The sequence below is a fragment of the Magnolia sinica genome, chromosome 11, assembly GCF_029962835.1.
Source record: "Magnolia sinica isolate HGM2019 chromosome 11, MsV1, whole genome shotgun sequence".
Lineage (NCBI taxonomy): Eukaryota > Viridiplantae > Streptophyta > Magnoliopsida > Magnoliales > Magnoliaceae > Magnolia > Magnolia sinica.
The window spans coordinates 70,295,192-70,314,646 of record NC_080583.1 but is presented as its reverse complement, the minus strand read 5'-3'; the positions used below and the strand labels follow the sequence as shown (position 1 = coordinate 70,314,646).

The 19,455-nt window shown below is 38.5% G+C and overlaps 1 protein-coding gene across 1 annotated transcript; it reads right to left on the bottom strand.

Annotated features, from left to right (window-relative positions):
- Nucleotides 1-5,426: 5,426 nt before the first annotated feature.
- Nucleotides 5,427-6,494, bottom strand: LOC131218430 (CAAX prenyl protease 1 homolog). Its single transcript, XM_058213005.1, has 3 exons — nt 6,351-6,494; nt 6,056-6,140; nt 5,427-5,984 (listed from the first exon to the last, which is right to left on the bottom strand). Exons 1-3 carry the CDS (start codon nt 6,491-6,493, stop codon nt 5,883-5,885), a joined length of 330 nt encoding a protein of 109 aa, XP_058068988.1. The 5' UTR covers nt 6,494; the 3' UTR covers nt 5,427-5,882.
- Between the last annotated feature and the right edge of the window lie 12,961 nt (nt 6,495-19,455).

The following is a 19,455-nucleotide window of genomic DNA, read 5'->3' as shown; positions in this document are numbered from 1 at the left end:
TTGGTTTAGGTTTAGGTTTAGGTTGAGGTTTAGGGAATTGAGTTTAGGCTATAGGTTTAGGTTTAGATCTAGGTCTAGGTTAAGGTTTAGGGATTTGAGTTTAGGCTATAGGTTTAAGTTTAGGTGTAGGTTGAGGTTTAGGGAATTGAGTTTAGGCTATAGGTTTAGGTTTAGGTCTAGGTCTAGGTTAAGGTTTAGGGATTTGAGTTTAGGCTATAGGTTTAAGTTTAGGTGTAGGTTGAGGTTAGGTTATAGGTTAAGGTTTAGGGAATTGAGTTTAGGTTTAGGTTTAGGATTAGGTCTAGGTTGAGGTTTAGGGAATTGAGTTTAGGCTATAGGTTTAGGTTTAGGTCTAGGTCTAGGTTAAGGTTTAGGGATTTGAGTTTAGGCTATAGGTTTAAGTTTAGGTGTAGGTTGAGGTTAGGTTATAGGTTTAGGTTTAGGTTTAGGTTTAGGTGTCGGTTTGGGTTTTAGTTATAGGTTTAGGTTAGGTTATAGGTTAAGGTTTAGGGATTTGAGTTTAGGTTTAGGTTTAGGATTAGGTCTAGGTTGAGGTTTAGGGAATTGAGTTTAGGTTATAGGTTTAGGTTTAGGTTTAGGTTTAGGTTGAGGTTTATTGAATTGAGTTTAGGCTATAAGTTTAGGTTTAGGTCTTTGTCTAGGTTAAGGTTTAGTGATTTGAGATTAGGCTATAGGTTTAAGTTTAGGTCTATGTTGAGGTTAGGTTATAGGTTTAGGTTTAGGTTTAGGTGTCGGCTTGGGTTTTGGTTATAGGTTTAGGATTAGGTCTAGGTTGAGGTTTAGGGAATTGATTTTAGGTTATAGGTTTAGGTTTAGGTTTAGGTTGAGGTTTAGGGATTTGAGTTTAGGCTATATGTTTAGGATTAGGTCTAGGTTGAGGTTTAGGGAATTGAGTTTAGGTTTTAGGTTTAGGTTTATGTTTAGGTTTCGGTTTGGGTTTTGGGATTTAAGAATGGGTTAGGGTTTAGGTTATAGGTTTTGGTTTTGGTTTAGGTTATAGGTTTTGGGATTTGATAATGGGTTCAGGTTTAGGTTATAGGTTTTGGATTTGAGAATGGGTTTAGGTAATAGGTTTTGGGATTTGGGAATAGTTTTAGGTTATAAGTAATTGGTTTACGTTAGGTTATAGGTTAAGGTTTAGGGATTTGAGTTTAGGCTATAGGTTTAGGATTAGGTGTAGGTTTAGGTTTAGGGAATTGAGTTTAGGTTATAGGTTTAGGTTTAGGTTTAGGTTTAGGTAATAGGTTTTGGGATTTGGGAATAGTTTTAGGTTATAAGTATAGGTTTAGGTTAGGTTATAGGTTAAGGTTTTGGGATTTGAGTTTAGGTTATAGGTTTAGGATTAGGTCTAGGTTGAGGTTTAGGGAATTGAGTTTAGGTTATAGGTTTAGGTTTAGGGTTAGGTTTAGGTGTCGGTTTGGGTTTTGAGGATTTGAGAATGGGTTCGGGTTTAGGTTATAGGTTTTGGTTTTGGTTTAGGTTATAGGTTTTGGGATTTGATAATGGGTTCAGGTTTAGGTTATAGGTTTTGGATTTGAGAATGGGTTTAGGTAATAGGTTTTGGGATTTGGGAATAGTTTTAGGTTATAAGTATTGGTTTACGTTAGGTTATAGGTTAAGGTTTAGGGATTTGAGTTTAGGCTGTAGGTTTAGGATTAGATGTAGGTTTAGGTTTAGGGAATTGAGTTTAGGTTATAGGTTCAGGTTTAGGTTTAGGTTTTGGGTTTAGGTTTAGGTTTAGGTTTTGGTTTAGGTTATAGGTTTTGGGATTTGATAATGGGTTCAGGTTTAGGTTATAGGTTTTGGATTTGAGAATGGGTTTAGGTAATAGGTTTTGGGATTTGAGAATAAGTTTAGGTAATAGGTTTTGGGATTTGGGAATAGTTTTAGGTTATAAGTATAGGTTTAGGTTAGGTTATAGGTTAAGGTTTAGGGATTTGAGTTTAGGCTATAGGTTTAGGATTAGGTCTAGGTTTAGGTTTAGGGAATTGAGTTTAGGTTATAGGTTTAGGTTTAAGTTAAGGTTGAGGTTTAGGTTATAGGTTAAGGTTTTAGGTCATGGGTGTTGGTTTAGGTTATAGGTTATAGGTATAAGTTAAGGTTTAGGTTTTGGAATTTGATTAAGTTTAGGTTATAAGATATAGTTTTAGGGAATTGAGTATAGGTTAAGGTTTAGGTTTAGGATATTGGGTTTGGGTTCGGGATCGAGTTTATGTTTAGGTTTTCAAGTTTAGGTATAGGTTTAGGTTAGGGAGTTAAGATTAGGATTAGGTGTAGGTTTAAGTTTAGAGAATTGAGAATACATTTAGGTTATAGGTTTAGGTTTAGGTTTTAGGTTTTAGGTTAAGGTTATATGTTTAGGTTAAGGTTTAGGTTTAAGTTAAGGTTGAGGTTTAGGTTATAGGTTAAGGTTTTAGGTCATGGGTTTTGGTTTAGGTTATAGGTTATAGGTATAAGTTAAGGTTTAGGTTTTGGGATTTGATTAAGTTTAGATTATAAGATATAGGTTTAGGGAATTGAGAATAGGTTAAGGTTTAGGTTTAGGATATCGGGTTTGGGTTCGGGATCGGGTTTATGTTTGGGTTTTCAAGTTTAGGTATAGGTTTAGGTTAGGGAGTTAAGATTAGGATTAGGTGTAGGTTTAAGTTTAGAGAATTGAGAATACATTTAGGTTATAGGTTTAGGTTTAGGTTTAGGTTTTAGGTTTTAGGTTAAGGTTATATGTTTAGGTTGAGGTTTAGGTTTAAGTTAATGTTGAGGTTTAGGTTATAGGTTAAGGTTTTAAGTCATAGGTTTTGGTTTAGGTTAAGGTTATAGGTATAGGTTAAGGTTTAGGTTTACGTTTAGGTTATAAGATATAGGTTTAGGGAATTGAGAATAGGTTAAGGTTTAGGTTTAGGTTTTAGGTTTTAGGTTAAGGTTATATATTTAGGTTAAGGTTTAGGTTTAGGTTAAGGTTGAGGTTTAGGTTATAGGTTAAGGTTTTAGGTCATAGGTTTTGGTTTAGGTTAAGGGTATGGTCCCTGCAAAGCAAACACAGATATAAACACGGCCATCCGACACAAATGCCAGGCCCTTCCAATGCTGTCCATAAAAAATGGACAGCTTCATCATGGTCATAATAGCGGTTCCCTCTTTCCAGGGAACCCCGCTCTTCCGAATAGCTCCGACGCACATCCGGGTCTGCTCCATTAATTTCGATCAAATATATAAACACGGCCTGTCTAAATGGTCAGGCCCCTCCAATGCTGTCCATAGAAAATGGACAGCTTCATCATGGTCATAACAGCGGTTCCCACCTTCCAGGGACCCCCGCTCATCCGGATAGCTCCGACGCACATCCGGGTCTGCTCCATTAATTTCGAGCAAATTTAATGGAGCAAATACGTAACCACTTGGTCCCAAATACTTACTTTATAAAAGAAAATCTCCCCTGTTTTCTCAAATTTTCCATTTCGATCTTTTTTAGCTCAAATCCATGTCAATGCATGAGAATCATGCATAAACATGGATTTTAAGCAAAATACATGAGGAAAATTACAACATAGATATCATGCACACGATATCACATAATGTACTGTTTAATGAACTACACATGTGCATTCTTGACAAGAGACGTACCAGATGCTTGAATCTGAAATATGCAGCTCCAATCTTTCCACATGCAACATCCACCTGAAAGAATACGCATAACCGTCATGCTTGAGTAATCAACTACCCACTCAATGAAAAGAGCACAAATACCTTTTCATGATTCAAAGAAGGGACCTCGAGGGTTTTCCTTACCTTCCATTGTATGCTTCCAAGGTTTTCCTTACAGACCAACAAAACTGATAGCAAGAAAGAACCCATCAACAACAATTTATATTCAAGAGAGCCTTAAATCTCAGGAACTGAGGAAAAGTTTCTAGTTTAGAAGATGGGTATGTCTAATCTTACTTCCTTTTTAAATGTAAAGTAGGCCAAATTTGAACAGTAATGTCACAAGGGTAGTTGAAAGTGGCATTTTCCTGTTGTTAATATCCACTAGCATCAAGGGAAGATGTTAATTTTCTCAATGGTTCTCTTAAACTCAATATATTTGGTCTAAACTTTCCTCTATGACGTGCTTTTGCAATAGTCTACCTAATTGGGTCTGAATTAACACTCCTTGAAAGAAGTCAAGCTCAACAATATCAGATATAACCAGTTTAATCGTAGTGAGAGAAGAAACAAACAAGTCATGACCACATAACAAAGAAAACCTTTAAGTAGCCCACTTTGTTGCAATTATGAAATGTAATGGGCATAAGATGCATCATTCATACCAGGAAGTTCACAAATTTGACACCATTCAGTGAACAGATGAGAAACCTGCAGCATTTTAATGGACATCATTGAGAAAAGCAACAAATATAACTATCTACCAGCTTCTTAGTGATTGTGCCCATAATAAATCATTTTGCAAATAAATGGACCGATTATATCTTTTCCCTATATCAAGCACCAAAATTTTCATGTGTGGCATGAAGAACTTCTTTAACAGTTTAGGATGTGTTGTTGTCTTCTATTCTAGTTGAAAATCTCTGTTTTCTCGTGGAAAATTGTTAATGCAACAGTCCCTTTGGCCACTATTTAAACATATGGGACTATTTAGCACCACAGCCATACATTTGGCCATTGAGTTAAAAATCCACTCATCAGGTAAGTCATCGCATAAAAGATTCCTTGCAAGCATAATTTTATCCTTTTAGCATAAATACATCTGTTAATGACACATAATTTTAACCTTCAAGGACAAAGGCATCTATTAATAGTGTGATCAAAAGGTCGTCTGCTCATTAGAAACTGATGCTTCTCAAGAAATATGGATCTCCCCTAATCATGAGAATCTCCAAAATCTCCAGAAGAATTGCATATTTATTACCCTTCAAAAAAAATTGCATATTTCTGCACATGTATCTATTTTCACTGTTCCCAGACCAGATAAAAGAGGTCTAATTTCAGGCAGACAGCCAGTAGTCATGCCCTTGCCAAGCGACCAGAAAGAATGGGCTCGCTTATTTATAGGCATGTATCTAATTTTCTGGACCCCAGCCCAGATAAAAGAAAGCTGAAGTTAGATGGATGCCAGTTTTCATACAGTTTCCAAGCAATCATGGGAATTCCAATTTCAAATGATTGGCATAACAGGATTCATAAAGCCAGACCAAATAGTTGGGACCAGGCTATTATGATGATGATGAATACTCTTTGAAGATTGGCAGTTCAAGGAATGGAGGATCTTTTTAATTCAATAGTTGACTAGTTCTTCTCCCCTCTTAATTAACTGCTTGGATGCAATTCGAATAAATATTTTTGGTGGTCAACACACACACACACACACACACACACACACACACACACACTACACTACACAATATAGGCAACATCATAACTATCCTAATTTTTTGGCCAAGACACATACAAGCTGGGGCAATGGGCCACCTGCTAAACGACTTCGACCTTGCATGAACTTCCTTGCTGACTTTAGCATGTACATGCAATCCCGCATATATTAATGACAATAAATAACAATATGTACTGTGTTGGACATACAATCAATCTATTTAACTAGTGAAGTTGGATATGGATATCCATGTACTGTTTTATATGTCCACATTAGAAAAAGGAAAAAAATTACAGGAGAAGATTTCTCAACTTCACAAACTCAGTGAGGAAAAAAAAAAAGAGATATCTCATCACATGATGGTTACATGAATGAAATTCAAGTTTCCACACCAAATACAAGAAAAAGGGTACTACGAGACATGAAAACTATAGTCAATTTTTTGAAAATGAAGTGCAATTTAAATATTTGAGAACCATTGGAAGATTTTATATCACACCTGTGACCAAATCATAACACCTCCTAAGAATGCAAGGGTGTGAAGTATTTCATTCTCTGAATTAAGGCCCATGTGCACCAGAAAGTCTCCAGATCTCTGCAGCCCAAAAAGCACAGCAAATGAATTTCTGCCAAAAGAACAACAGTGACACAATTCTCTTGACTCACCTTCCAAAACCATGGCAGCACACCAAAGAACAAAATTGTGGTATCCATTAGTATGGTTACAGCCCCATGAATAAAGTGGAAGTTGCTAAAATATATAAACCTCAAAGAAGTTAGTCTCAGCCAGCCAGAGATTCCAATCTATATAACCAATTTAATTTCATGTAATAAGAAGACTGATGAAGCTGTAAACTAATTCAACCGCTGAAATGGATCGACAACATGTTTAAAGCAGATTTTTGAATCACAAGCGCATACACATGGGATGCAGAATGATCCTCAATGGATAAAAACAAACCTTTTATCAAGACTAAATGCTTGAGAATTCTCAACTTTTTCTTGACTGACCACTCCAACCAAAGGTTTAGGAAGAATTGGCAGCTTTAGAGATGCATGTTGCCGTATATCCAGATATGTCTCAAAGATGTACATCAAGACCATAAAGCCTGCAAGATGGGATTCTCATAACCAAGAAATTCAAGCAGAAATTAAACTTGAAAATGCAGAAAATGATCAAACATTTATTAAGCATTTTCTAACAATAGTCAAAATAAAAATACAAATACATGACACCAACCACATTTATTAGAGTTAAAAAGGAGTAGGAATACAAAGAGGTTTATATACATGGACCTGAAAGTCAAGCACCTCTTGCTAGAAATTAAACGGTTAAAAAAAAAAAAAAAACTTCCATGCAGACAACAAACCAAGTAACTAAAGTGTGGATGACAGTGTGAAAGTTCCTTGTTTATGGATACCCCACAATTTATTAAAAAGGAAAAGAAGCACAAAAATGAAAGATGGCAATGCAACATGAACAGTAGTAAATACATCAATCAGCCAGGAACTGCAGTGCGCAGCAGATATCGAGAATTTCCTCCAATAATATCGGCCAAATGCTGAGGAAAGTACATGAGTTCTCATACTATCATATCCTAAACTTAAGAAATTAAGGGCACATTTGGTCATCTTCCAAACTGACTATCTGAGGCAGAACAGATGCTCATCTGTCATGCAAAAAATTCTGAATCTAAATAAGCAACATTTTCAATAGTTCTTTGCTCCAAACTGATAGAAGTGGGGAAACAAATCTTCGGCCATTACTTTTTTAGATATCCTTCAATCCCAAAATGGTTACATGGGACATCCAACAGGCCCTAAACCTGTTAAATGAGCTAGAAAGTATAGTTGCAGCCAAAGTTTTTGTTTTGTACCCACAGTTAATTTGATTCAAACACTTCGCAAATTTCATGGAACTCCCAGGACCCATTTCTCATTTCCATCTCACATAAAAACACCGTAGACAGGGACTGTAAACTTGAGAGCCAAAATTCTATATTTATTTACAGTTTGTGAGGCCTAAATCCAATGGCTGCCAAAAAACAAATACCTCACATTACAATCCGGGCACCTGAAATATTCCGAATCATAAGCTGATAATAAAGCCACATATATCACAATGCAATATTGTTCTCAAGGAATGGTCTTGAGAACTTCATGAAAATTTACACTACCAAAAAATGGAGCAAAGGTTATGGAATTAACATGTGTTATGGCAATGCACATCTTAGTAGCTTCATGCCACTACTTGATACCTGAAAAATGCAGTGAGGTGAATTAACATGTGTTATGGCACATGTTTGGTGGATGAAACACCACCATTTAAGAAATGGTGGAAATGCACATCTTAGTGACTTAGTCTAGCCCTTCAATCACATTTCTGAATGTAAATGAATGCTCGTTCCAGTAACATAACAGACATTATACCAAATTAAAAGATATTCAAATTGATCTCGCAAACTGACAAACCAACAAATTTTCTGAAATTCTCTTCAAGATTATAAATATATATATATATATATATATATATATATATATGTGTGTGTGTGTGTGTGTGTGTGTGTTGAATGAAAGTTAGTTGATGTTTGCAAACACTATGACCAACCATTGCAGTAGTGTGCAATAAAGTCAGATGCATCTCAGTAGCTCCATACCACTGCTTGATTCCTGATGAATGCAATGCAGTGGATTAACATGTTTTATGACACGTGTGGTGGATGAGTCACCAACATTTAAAAAATGGTGTAAATGCACATGCTAGTCTAGCACTTCAATCATATTTTTCAATGTATATGAATGCCTGTGCCAGTAACATAAAAGACATTGAAAAAAAAATATAGAAATTCAAATTGACGTCACAATCTGACAAACCCAAAAAAAAAAAATTCTGGAATTCATTTCAGGATCTTAAGACAATCCACTGACATCACCATCATTACCTTTAAATCCCATCCAATCCACCCCTAATCCCTTCAAAATTGCTTGGGACGTGTTTGGTTCAAGGGATTAAAAGGGATTTGAAGGTTTAATCCCGGTATTGGCCGGGCATCCCAAATAGACCGGAAATAGCAATCCCAGGATATAGCAATCCCATAGATCTTGCACCAATCCACTGACGCAACTATCATTACCTAGAAATCTGTGCAATCCACTCTAATACCATCCAATTCCATCCAATCTGCCTGGCCAAACAGGCCCTAATGGTGGGCGTTCAATCACCACAGGCCCTAATGGTGGGCGTTCCATGCGAGGTTGGCCTGTATCTGAAATGCCCAAAATGGCCAATATGGGTGGTTGAATCTGTTTGGCACGCCCGGCCAATCCCAGGATTTAACTTCCAATCCCTTCCAACAACATCCAATCCCTTCCAATCCGACTGGCCAATTGGGCCCTTAGATTTCAGAAACAAGGAGAGGGGAATGCGGATTGAAGGATTGAAAGTTTTGAGAAAGAGATAAAGAGGGAGAAAGAAAGAAACTAACCGTGCTCCGTCTTCTTCTCCTTCTCCTTCTTCTTCTCCTTCTTACAGCAAAATGGGTTTTTGAAAATAGAGAGGAGAATGCGGCCTTGAGATAGGGAGAGAGGGTGAGGGAGATCGGGAGATCGAGAGAGGGCAAAGGAAAGAGAGAGAGATTGAGTGCGAGAAAGAGATAGAGAGATGGGTTCGTCGGGCGAGCGGGAGAAAATGGCGGACGGGCGTTTTGGGTTTTGAAGGGATTTTGAGGTTTTGGAGGGGCGCGTGACGGACGGCTCCTGGACGTTTTATGTTTTTAGGACCGTGGGGCCCACTGTGATGTATTTCATATATCCACTCCGTCCATTAATTTTAAATTATTATTATAAGTGTTGATAAAAAAAAATGAGTTAGATCGAATCTATAAGGAGACCACACAATATATTAACAGTATAAATTTAATTTCTATTATTTCTTATGGTATGGTCCACTTAGAGATTTAAACTACATAATTTTTGGGCTCATACACTAAAATTATATATCAGAATTTTTGGACGGCTTAGATCAAACTCATATATTCAAGTGGACCTCATGGATCCCCTAGAGCACCATTTATATTTAATATATATTTAATATATTTTAGGTGGGGAGTAGCTTTAGCGACAGAAAACTTAGGCTATAGCTATGGCTTAAATCCGTAGCTATATTACTACGGATTAAATCCGTAGCTAAAAGCTTCCACTCTCCATAGCCTTTGCTCGATTTTTTGGTAGTGTAACTAAATACTCGGTTAACATTATTCACGCATTGCATTAGCTAGGATTTGGTAACTTAGCATTTGAGGTCGCAATGAAGGAGTGCTGGTCATGTGCGATTGTTAGATGGAGTCGCTCGAGGGAGTGTTGTAGCGAGGTCATGCATCATATCATTTATTATGCTTATGCATTAATAAGATTAGCTAAGGATTTATGAATGTTTGTCTTTCATTAAATTCATAATATAATTGATACCTGATGTAACTTAAGATTAATAGCACCCACTGAGTTAATCACTCACTTCCACTATGGGACAGTGTTTTAAAACACCAACCAGACTCTCCCGTAGTTGCTAGTGATACAGAGTACGAGGAGCCTGACGGCGCGAGTCGTGATGAGGAGGACAAGCTGTCCTACTTCTAGCTGATGGGCAGTTCTCCACCGGCTTAGTAGATGGATTTGGATTGCTAGGTGTTGGACTCAGCTCATCATTCCTTTGGACATATTTTTTATGATTTTGTTAGGCAACACCTTGTGCGACCCATTCATATTATTTTGGACTTGTATATATTTGGCCTCTTTCATTTTAGTTGACTAGTTGTGGTTGTACTTCATGTTTCAAGAAATTCCATATTGTGCATCTAAACTTGGTTAAACGCAAATTAGTAAAATAGTTATAAGTGATACCCGAGAACTTGGAGAGTCGAGTGTATGCATGACCCCCAATTTTCTGGGCATTACAAGTTGGTATCAGAGCAATGGTTTGGAATTAATTGGGTCGTGGACCATGAACCCACTAATGCGTTCGCTGACTTGAGAAGAAACACAATAGCGATATAGAAACGATAGGGAATGCAACGAAGACATAGAGTGTTAGGAACCATTCCATGCTCTAAACCGGCAATCTTGAACGGAAGATAAGACTTCTAAAGAGTTAGGGTTAAGAAGTAAAGGAGAGTAGTGACGCTAAGGAATGGGTCCGAGAGTCTTACATTACCTCAGCCCGCTAATAGAAACAACCCGGAAACTGAATGATCGGATGATTGAAACTATCGTCCTAGATCAAATGAGCGAATATCCGGCCAAATTTGAAAGTTTCAACCTATTTGGGGATAAAGAGTTAGGATTGAACAAACATTTACTGAAAATAGTGAAACTGGAGAAAAATGAGGTTTTGGTCACTAACCAGGAGGAATTTCATGAAATAGTAGGCCTATTGCATAGACCAACTTCTCCTACCCCAAATTCATATATGGTACTTCCTCGGGGACCTTACCGGCGCCTGAAAAATCACAAAACAAATGGGCCCTATCTGGAAAAATGCCCGGCTGGTGTGACCACGCCTGGCCACCCCGACCGTCTGCACTCGCCACGCCAGTGAGTGTAGCCCACGCCCGATTGTCTAGAGGCTCAGCGTGGCCACACCCAGCGGGCGCAGCCCACGCCCGACTGGCGCAGACCATGCCCGAACCCAAACCATGGATCCCCTCCTCATTTGCAATATACACACGTGTGGGTTTTCTTACAAATGAAGACCTAATAGCTCCATTTTCCTCCCATCTCACTCCCCTCCATTGCTTTAAAACCCTTAAAAAGTCTCTCCCTTCCCCAATCTTAAATCCAAATCTCAATCTACAATCTTCTTCTTCCACATTACGCATCTCCCTAACCCACCTCACTCTAATTTCTCCAAAACCCTCTTGACAACCCATCTTCAACCCTTCTCAACACCCATTTCTTCAAACCACTCCTCAAATCCCTACCCTTCAACAAACTCCCATCTCTTCTTCCTCATACCCAACCCAAACCCATCACCAACATCCACTTCCAACCCATTTTCCCCAAAACCCATTCCTAGACCCATCCTCAAGTCATTCTCAAAGCCATCCCTAAGATCATTCCTCCAACAATCCACCTACATTATCAACCATCCATTTCCTAGCCGCCGTCGCCTCTTTCTTCTCCATCCCGGTGATTCTTTTACTCATGGGGAAGAAAAGACTGGCAACCGCTGAGTCGGGACCGAGCCGAGAAAGGCGAAGCAAGCAAATGGCTGATCCAAAGGGGAAGGCAGCCTTAGAAGTCTGATCCAAGTGCCGAAATGATCCCCAAAGAGGGCTCACAACCCAAGCCTCCTAACCGCCCATTGAAGATATGGGAAATTTTCGTGTACGTAACGTCGCCTTCGAAGCCTCCTTGGAGGAGCATCTGTTCGATAAGTACGCCCTACTTGGTCGGCTTATGGAAAAGGAATGGGGTCTAATATTCTATGGAGATTCCTAGGCAGATGAAGGATAAGTTAGTGCGGATTTTAAACCCTCAATTCAAACCCCTAGGCTTTGATGTTATAGTGGGTAGCAAGAGGTTCCACTTTGGAGTGGAGGATATTGCCGACGTACTTAGAGTGCCACGATGTGAGGTACAGATTGATGAGGGAAACTTAGATACGAGTCAAGCCCGTGATGAGTGGACCCACTTTTTTTGTGGGTGGGTTCCCCAATGGAAGCGTGGGGAGCGAGAGGTCGGTCTGAGCTTGACCAACTTTAGCCCAGTGTACCGAGCTTTTCACCACATTTGCACCCATAATGTGTACCCGAGGCTACTGAACCACTCCGAGTGCTCCCACTATATGGTAGAGTTCCTATATCAGGTGGGACAGGGAGAAAATGTGTGCTTCCCTAGCGTAGTACTCCACCAGATTGTGCAGGCTACAAGAGCTACGAGGAAGAGTGCATGCCTTTCATTTGGTCACCTGGTTTGTCGGTTGGTTCAACAATACGGAGTGGGTGGATTGGATGGAAATCCTTTACCGACACAGCTATTGGGCTATGACATGTTGAATAAGATGGGGATAGGCCCCAAGCAGCGACAGGCCCACATTGACCAATACGGGGACCCTGATGAAGAAGAAGAGGAAAGCGATGAAAGCGACGAGAATGAGAATGAGGATGAAGCTGAGGAGGCCAAAGAAGCCGAGGAAATTGAAGAAGTCGGCGGGGAGCCACTTATCGCCCCAGACATACTTGAGCGCTTGGATGCACTCGACACTAGAATGACCAGGATCGAGGAGAACCAAGTGAAGTAGGAGAAATGGAATAAGAAGATATATCGAGCCATAAGGACCCTGATTTGCTGTAGTAAGGGGGAGGAAGCACCCTCATCCTCGTCTGACCCAGAAGAGTAGTAGCTTGACCTTACTGATAAACAGTAATTTTATTTTGAGTCAGTTAGGACTACTTCCATGTATTAAAGATAGTTAGAACTTTTGCTTGATTAGTCCGTTTTTTCCTTTATGTTTAGAGTATCTAGTAATACATGTAAATCTATACTGTAGGATGTAACTGGCCATACCAATGACACTTTGAATCCAATATGAATTATGGATTGCCTTGGAATTTTCTTGTCACCTTGTGAATGCTTGTATGTATGATGCCTTACCACATCTTTATTAGCATTATCAGCACTTCAAACCACAAAAATACCTTAAAACTTCAACTATTCCTTCATTCTTGAAATTTATGAAATCGAATTGTAGTCTGCTCATAACCCACTAGCCCTAAGATTGAAATGGTAATTCATATAAAATTTTGTGCCTTTAGAAACTTTCTAGGATGATCTTTGACCATAGGCATATCGAGAGATTTATTAACCTCCAATTTGGATATAAATTAAAACGAGGACTCTCGTAAACTGAGACCTAAAGAACAACCTTATAAATAGGAGATTTGAACTTTCCAATGATGGTCATTCCTTAAATATTTAGATTGATCGGACTACGAAATTACAGAAGTATACACCTATGAAGCATTCGCGGCTTGACTCAATTCTCAATCCTGGGCGATTACCAACGGACTCACTGCTTTGACCAAGCAGAAGACCAGGATCCACATGGACGAATAAGGGATACAATGAGCCTTCTACCCTGGTCAGGTAGATGATCGATGTATCGTGTTCAAGCTCACTACAACTGTCTCTCCATATTAGTCTAACATTGAAAAAAAATATTTTTACTCTAGATAGAGGAAAACTGTCGCCATGAATCTAAATCTTTAAATATAAATAGATAAATAAATAAAATTGTAGTAAACCATCAAGGTGAAATTTTTTTAAGGGGAGTAAACTAAAATGAGCCAAACTAGTATAGATAGTATACACCCTACCATACATAGAAACTTGAAATCAATAAAATATAGGAAAATAAAATAATAAAAATCTTACTTATTACCCTTAGGCAATTTCGGGGATGAAATTATTTTTAAGGGGGGTAGATTGTAACGTCCTCGATTTTTCACTGTTTTGGATCTCCAAAAATCCTTAAATTTTTTTATGTGATTAACTTATATTATCACTTACTGACCATTAGCACTCAATGTTATTTATACGTGGGTGGAACCAGTAAAGAACTGCACAAGTCCGATTAATTAACAGTAGGAAGCCAACGAATCTGCCCGATCACTTGAACATGAACTTTAGCCCCATGATTTACTCACATAGGGCCCAAATCTAACCGACCCATTACTAACTAATCAAGACAAGAATAACTAAATTAAAGATCTAACTGAAGCCGAGTCAGATAAGGATCGAATCTTAACTAATAGATTAAATGAACCCCGCTATTCTTTTTTCCTAAAACCGATAATTTAGAGTAATCATGACCAAATCTCCACTTTCACTAGTTATAAATAGGCCACACTATGAACATAGCTAATCCAAAACCTAATCACTGCCTACGAGAAATCTCACTACCAAATTCATTACAGAAATGCCTCGATTTTTCGAGCAAGTTCTAGACCGCTTGTTAGTGGGCCGCTAGTACCAAAACTATAGAATAATGTCCATCTTACTGGGCTTGACGTCTATTGCGAGAGTCAGACCTGGGTACTGTCCAGAACTGCTCAACTTGAGCCAAAGGACGAGTGCATGAGAAGTGCAAATACCCTAAGGGAAGAAGCTGAAACTTAAGTGAATTGGGTCGTCCACTCTTACGCAAAGTTGAGGATTTCGGCCCGTCAGTTTATGACCAAACTTCACACGTGGTGTAAGGATATTTCCCTACTCATATCCGTATAGCCGTGGTCCCGATCGACCATTGGTGACTATTGAACAGACTTCTAATCATATCTGTCGATCGGCGCATCCAAATGGCAGGCCGATCATATCTATACGTAGATCATCATTAGGGCCCACTATCCAATGGTGGGTGTTGACTCATACTCCCCGTAGTGGCCCCCAAATGGTAAAAAAATAATCTCCTAGGGCTAGTATAGTAAAAACCCATCCCTTAGGGCCATTTACACCAAATCTGGCACTATATAAAGGCCCTATTTGGGCACCCCCTCTCCCCATACGAATTTTTCCTAGGTGGAACAAAGGGAGAGAGGAAAGAAAAATGAGAAGGAAGAGATGAAGAAGAGAGTGAAGGAGGGTGTTGTTGGTGGAGGAGCCAAGGAAACTTGGAACCTTAACAAATCTCCTTCCTTTCTCCCACATCCACAACTCCAAGCTCCATTTCTAACCAATTGGGGAGGTAAGCACCCATCTTTTTGTAATCTTTTGTGTTGAGCTAGGATTTGCATGTAACCATAACATGCAAAGTTCATTTGACTCAGGATCTCTACCAATCCATCCGTGAGCTTGGCAACCCTAGATCATTTCATAGAACTCTCAACGACTCATCGGTGCAGACTATTGTTCTTAGGTGGCCTAGAACCAATTTTAATAGGAATCTAATGATTTTACTTGTTGGATGATGTATTTGGGTAATCTAAAGAAACCTAAATAAGACCTTACACTTTAAATCATCCTCAAATCAACATGGAATGGTGATAAAATGTTTGATGTTCCTTAACATGATTAGGTATGCAATTGATGATTGTTTGTACAATCTTTGCTCGATTCTTGTTTAATGTTTCCCCATAACATGTTTGATGTATTAACCCTTGTGTATATTTTGGTATTAGGAGATATATGAAATGCTTGCCTTCCTCACTAACCCACACAACACATGCACCTTTATTTCATAATATTGTTAGCATTTGCTTTATAGGAATCTGTAATTTGGTTTGGAAAATATGAATGCATGAAACTGATTATGTTAGTTGATAACCCTGATTGTTGAAATGTTATTGAATACTATCAAACCCTTGGGTTGGTCAGGAATCCGAGGAGAGAAACGGTGGTCCCATTGGTAGGACTATCCTGAGGTAAAACCTGTGAATTTGTGGTGGGTGAGTATGGGCGACAGTAGTTAGACTAAATGGGTTACTTGTACCCGATGTTGTCTGTCACGTACTCACCTGAACTCGTGCAGTTTAGTCTACTTACTAACCAACCTTGTTTGTTAACCATGTCTACTCACGTATGTATGGAACCTGGAGCACCCTTCAATCGTTGCAACCCATTGATAACCAAATTGAAACCGATCCACGACTCGTGAGTCGGGCATGGTGGAATGGGACACTGTATCCGAACTGTCGGCCTACGCTGGGGTGATGAACGTCCCCGTAGTGACCGCGAACGATCCATTTTCTCAGCACTCCCCATGTGCTTGAAGTCGGGGACGGGGAACCCGATGGGATCAAGGATTGCAGGGTCATGGCCTCGCACGTTGAGGGGCCTTAGCCTCGCAACTAGTTGAGGGTATTGATACATGGGGTGTACCAGTTTTTCCAATCTACTAGATGAACGGAACTAACTAAATACTCGGTTAACATTATTCATGCATTGCATTAGCTAAGATTTGGCGACTCAGTAGTTAAGGTCGCAATGAGGGAATACTCGAGATGTGTGATCATTAGATGGAATCGCTCAAGAGTGTGTTTTGGTGAGGTCATGCATCATATCATTTATCATGCTTATTTATTAACAAGATTAGCTAAGGATTTATTAATGTTTGTCTTTCATTAAATTCATAATATAATTGATTCCTGATGTAACTTAAGATTAATAGAACCCACTGAGTTGATCACTCACTCCCACTCTGGGATGGTGTTTTAAAACACCAACTAGACTCTCTCGTAGTTGCAGGTGACGCAGGGTACGAGGAGCCTGGTGGCGCGAGTCTTGATGAGGAGGACAAGTTGTCCTACTTCCAGCTGATGGGAGGTTCTCCACCACCCTAATAGACAGATTCGGATCGCTAGGTGTTGGACTCAGCTCATCATTCTTTTAGATATATTTTTTTATGATTTTGTTGGGCAACACCTTGTGCGACCCATTCATATTATTTTGGACTTGTATATATTTGGCCTCTTTCATTTCGGTAGACTAGTTGTGGTTGTGTTTCATGTTTTAAGAAATTTCATACTGCGCATCTAAACTTAATTAAACGCAAATTAGTAAAAATCGGTTAAAAGTTGTACCCCGGAACTTGAGAGTCGAGTTTATGCACGACCCCCAATTATGAGGGCGTTACACTTGAGCATTAAATTCATGCTTTTAGCATCCTTTTCAATCAAAGCTCTTAAATTCACCTTGCAACACAAACATGATTAAAATAAAACATTAAGCATTATCATGTTCATAAAACCAAGTAATAATGGAGGATAATATGCAATATTTCACCCTCAACAGAAGGTCATAAAATACCTCTACCCATTCCAAGATGTTGTAAGGAATAGTCTACAAATGTCTGTATATATCACCTTTAAGAGTTTTATGCTCCTAGTGGCACCTTTCTTTCTAACTCTGGTCTATTTACCTTTGATACAGTTTACACAGACTTCAAAATCTGAGAATTCTAGCAAGTGAAGGATTCCTTCTCACACAAGTCTTTCCAATCTCTCATGAGAGATGTGAGTTAAACTTCTGTGCTATAACATAGAGGAATCTTCACAGCCTAAGCTTTGCTTAATACCCTTATTATTTTCATGTGAAGAATTGATACTATATATATGTGAAGCTTTCAAATCTAGTTGATATAGGTTATTAACTAAATTGTTAGAACCAATCATATTTGAATTAAAGTAAATACTTAATTTCCAATCCCCAAATTCAAACAACCAAATATGTCTAAACAGGAAATATAAACCAAATTACGCCTTATAGAAGGCACAAAAATAGTATCTAATAAATCCAAAATGCATCCTGATGATAACCTAAGTCTACAGCTGACAACTGCTTCCACGTCTACCCTTTTGTCATTCCCCACATAAATTGATATTTTAGCTTCAGTTGACAGCTAGCTCTGCAACATATCCTGCATGAAATTGCATATGTGAATAGAAGCACCGAAATCCATCCACTAGAAGTCTATGGATATATCAGGCAAATTAGATTCAAAACAAACAGGTGCAGGTTTCTTACCCTTCTTAACTAGTCATTATTTGAATTTAGTGTAATCCTTCTTTTAATGTCGTGGCTTCTTACAAAAGAAGCAAGCATCCTTTTTATTCCACTTTGCTTTCAATTACCCCTTAATAGGTGGGGCTTGATTTCCATCTACATGACTTGAAGAACAATTTACTGTGTTACTCTTCCTTTTCCTATTTGTATTACGTCTTTTACCAAGTGTCACTAGGTGTGTACTATATGTCTTGACCAACCCTTTGTGCCTCTCTTCCTCCTAACGCACTGTGAAATCAATTCGTTTAATGTCAATTTTTCCTTTTGACTATTATAACTTATGTGAAAGGGACTGAATTGAGGACACAGGGAGTTTAGAACTAAGTAAATGATAAGTTCATCCTTTATCTCATGGCCCAATAAACTCTAATACTAAATGACTACCATTTCCCTCAATAAACTCTAGTACTAAATCAATAAATGGCTTATATTAGATTTGAATGTACATGAATTAACAATGTAGATTTGACCATCAATATCCAGAATCGGATGGCCATGATCTGATATGAAGGTCCTCAAATGCACAACTCAGATTTGGCCTCAACAGATACCTGAATAGTTGTCCATATTTGATCAAGATCTGACTATAATGCCCAGAGATGAATAATACAGATCTGATCATTTATTATCAAAATCATATTATCAATTCTGATCTATGAATGGATGAGATAGAGTGGATTAGACATAGGCAATCCTCATAGGAATTCCATTATCTGCGCTGATCTACCAATATTGATGCATAGGTGGCTCTGATACCAACTGTTAGATGTAATTTGCATATTAATGGACCATCTATGCATCAACGATGGAGATCAACAAGATTATAATATAAAGTAAAAGAACATACCTACTTGAGAGGCCATTGGTGTTTGTTAAAGGACTCAGCTTGATCTTTTGCACCATACATGTAACACCCTGAACTTTTTGATACCCGAGTATTGAAAGTTCTCGAGTGTTACCATGAAATTTAACTTATTATGTACATGTGTATGATACCAATCTAGCTATCCTGACCTTACATCAATTCTCCAACACGAATATGATCGTTGAGAATAATCTCCATTCATAGATCAAGCCATCTGACCGTTGATTTTGAGATAGCATCATCATATACCCAAGTATTCTCACTCGTCCATCAGAACCAACCGTCCAGTCAACTATTCATCACTAGGTAAAGATATCTGACCGTCCGCTCTAAGTTTGAACCACCTGATCATAGTAAACTAGCTACTTGATCTCATCATCACTCGTACACACATCAAATTGAGATTCTAATCCGTTTATGTTGTTCACCACCTATGAATATGATTAACCCATAATCAAAACTACAATATGAGAAACTTACACATGTGAATAAGTTACTTGAATTAACGGTTTACATGTTCTAGCTCTTTATCACTCCAAAAGCTCACTTGTGATCATCCGTTTATAAAATTGACCGTACACCTACTTACATTCATGATCAGAGTACTAACTATCAATTTTTTATATATTTTTAACATGTCATCTGA